The sequence below is a fragment of the Loa loa genome, assembly GCF_000183805.2.
Source record: "Loa loa unplaced genomic scaffold supercont3.178, whole genome shotgun sequence".
In the NCBI taxonomy this organism is placed as follows: domain Eukaryota; kingdom Metazoa; phylum Nematoda; class Chromadorea; order Rhabditida; family Onchocercidae; genus Loa; species Loa loa.
The window spans coordinates 22,594-25,844 of NW_018108358.1; the positions used below are offsets into that span (position 1 = coordinate 22,594).

General features: G+C 34.7%; 1 protein-coding gene across 1 annotated transcript in view; it reads right to left on the reverse strand.

Annotated features, from left to right (window-relative positions):
- LOAG_18029 (fork head domain-containing protein) overlaps positions 1-997 on the reverse strand; it is a 13,871-nt gene extending 12,874 nt beyond the window's left edge. The window contains exon 1 of the mRNA XM_020450699.1: positions 367-997. Coding sequence (XP_020305586.1) covers positions 367-800 — 434 coding nt within the window. The 5' untranslated portion in view covers positions 801-997. The remainder of the gene's footprint in view (positions 1-366) is intronic.
- Positions 998-3,251: the final 2,254 nt, after the last annotated feature.

Consider the following 3,251-nt stretch of genomic DNA (forward strand, 5'->3'; position numbering starts at 1 on the left):
TAATAATAATAATAATAATAATAATAATAATAATAATAATAATAATAATAATAATAATAATAATAATAATAATAATAATAATAATAATAATAATAACAATAATAATAATAACAATAATAATAATAATAATTAATAATAATAATAATAATAATAATAATAATAATAATAATAATAATAATAAATAATAATGATAATAACAATAATAATAATAATAATAATGATAATAATAATAATAAATAATAATAATAATAAAATGTCAATCAGTGGTCATCAAAAGAAAGTATTTTCTTGAGCAGCGGATGAGGTATTATTAACAATGAAGACAGAACAGATAGTAAAAAGAGATGCTAATAATAATGAACTTACTCAGTCTCCTCTTCCGGGATTTGTTCATGGATTAGCGGACTAGTTTGGGCATTTATGTCAAGTTGTGATCGTCGCATCGGCCAAGTATTACAACGATCCCTAGAAACCGGTCCCAGATCTTCTTTACCTGCGGCATTAGTGCCTTCCACTGGCATAACTCCAGCTGGTCCTAGTCCAGATGATGACGATGCTGATGAGGATGATGACGGGATAGACTCCATAGGTATGATACTATTATTAGCATCGCAGACGCCACTACTCCTTCTTTCATTGTCACCACCATCGTCATCACCTTCAAATCGTCCACAGCTCGTTGTTGGGATGCCATTCGACGCCACCATATAGCAATCACCAATCGTAACGGCGTTCTTAGCTGCAGCGGTTTTAGTAACCGTTACAGAAGCACCACAATTACCAGAAGATGCTGATAACATTTTCTTTTCACCCAAAACGCAACTTGATCAGTACTAAGCGTGAAGCGATGAAGCCAAATCCGAGCAGCAGGGGAAACCCAAGAAAATACAGTACACACAAGGTATCCGAATAATATTCCTTTCGATATGTTTATGAAAGGAAAAATGATCGATCACTTAGAGCACAAAATTGCAGGTAGCCACAGCGCCTTTAATCTGTTAAGAAATTAAGGTTTAGCGTGAAGAATCCAAAATGTGAAACATCTGAGAAATAACGAAATGAAATGAAACGAAATGTGCCGAAGAAATTCATAAATTAATACAAATAAAATCACTCGTCAAATTCAACTATACCAAGCAACTGTATTGCAACGCTTTTCGTTATGGGTTTGCTCGAGATTCGAGTTATAAGCGGTTGGTCACTAGTTTTAAATTAAAGATTAAACTTCATAAAGATTAAACGAAAAACTGAACTTTATAATGAAAACTATTTCAACAGCATAAACTTAGTAGCTTCAAAAGTAAATCCCTGATTTTATTCACGTTGCAAAGTTGAGATCCAGAATTACTGAGAGCAGCAAGTTTGAAATGATTTTAAAATTCGAATTAACTGTTAGAAAGCAATTCCCTAATTTGTGAGGATCGTTCCGTTCTACAATGGAAATTCAAAAGTCAAAATATTTTGAGAAAAATTTATGCTAATTTCTAATATAAATTCCCAACGTTTGGTGAATCGACGGCATTGTTATGTGACATAATCTATAAAAGAAACAAAAATAAAAACTGGTATCCGAGGAACAACACATGATTTCACAAAATCGCAAGAAAATCACAGTTAATCTTAACTTATATTTTATGTATTTTGTATTTTTATCCGTAGTTAACTTATGCCAGTATTTCATTAAGTTCACCAGTTATTGTCAAGGACAACAATGAACTGGGAACATGACAAAAGAAATTACTGCTTCTATTCGATTATGAAGAGAAAAAATCTCGCGTAACGTAATGAATAGCAAAAGAAAGAACAGTTTCAAATCTCACGTCCTATGCCCTAAAGTATTCACTTTGACAAAGTGTGTAATTAATTTTAGAGCATATTCATGTTAGGATGCGCAGCCTAATTTCTCAAAATTTCAACAATGTGTATGGAAAAACCCAAAATCAACAACAATGGTTTTCTGCTGCAAACAAATCGACTGCAACTACATATCCATCATAAGTGATGTAATTCCATCCATGAGGATCGTCATGAGCAAATCTCATCATAACATGCTGTAAAATAGTTGACAAGAAATTTATTTCGGCATCACTGTGTTCAGTAGCACTTGTTACATGAGAAATTTGAACGGAATTTCTGAAGCCAGGGAAACAGCAGAGGCTCAACCGCATCTTTTCCACACCAGCACTATTAATAATTGGTTACAGTGATAAGTTCATTTTATCTGACTCGGTTAATTATTAAACAATGGGACAGTCGGTGTTCAGTAGAAACGAGTGATAATGAATGAAAATGTTGTTTCACACCACGGTAAAAAGAAGTGAGTGTCACATATCAAGGGTTGGAGAAGTGAATGTCACATATCACGGTAAAGAGGGAACGTCATTCACCGGATAATATCATCATAAAGCATGAAGCATCATACGATGTGATGCTTCCTTCTGCTAACGATATAATTTAATCTTATGGAGTTCTAGCCTAAGATATATATATATATACGGCTTTGATAGCTCGATCAACTTAATACCAATAGTTTAATCCTTTAGCAGATAAAGAAAAAAAGAGATAGGAATAAATCTTCAACAAAATGAATTAATTACATGCTGTTCTTGACGAACAAACGCAGTAAAGTGAACAGCACGCATCAAAATTTCATTTCGGAATATTAGAAGCAGTAGTGTGGTTGGATGTTGGATATCGGGAAGTGTAAATGTTTCTAAGTAACTTTTAGAAGGAAAAAACTACAAGCAGTTGCTTTCCCTATTCCGAAAAACTTTCTGGGAAGAAAATGAAATGGAGAGTAATGAGTAGGTAAAAAAAGCAAGAAACGATCCAGCAGCACATCAACTACACAGTGAATCGTCGCCTGGAATTTTTTGTGAAAAGTTACCTGAGAGTCGGTATGGACAAACAAACATATGTGCGCTACTCCGATGGAAGCGAAGGGGAAGAAGAACCGGTCTGAAGCCCATCAGATTCGAGTGACGACGTCTTGATGGTGACGATAGTGTCGATGATGACAGGTAACAACGTATGAGCCAGCCACACGTCAGAAGTAGCAGAGAATGACAGAAGGCAGCTAACAAGCAATACCCTCCTCGCCTGCTTCCCATCAGCTGACTGGATGACTGACTGACTGACTAACTCGCTGACTCACTGACATTGGCATGCACACCTCGTTGAAATTGTTCAATTTAAATGGAAACGACTCCGCGAGATATCCCGTGTAGAATATATATATATATATACATATA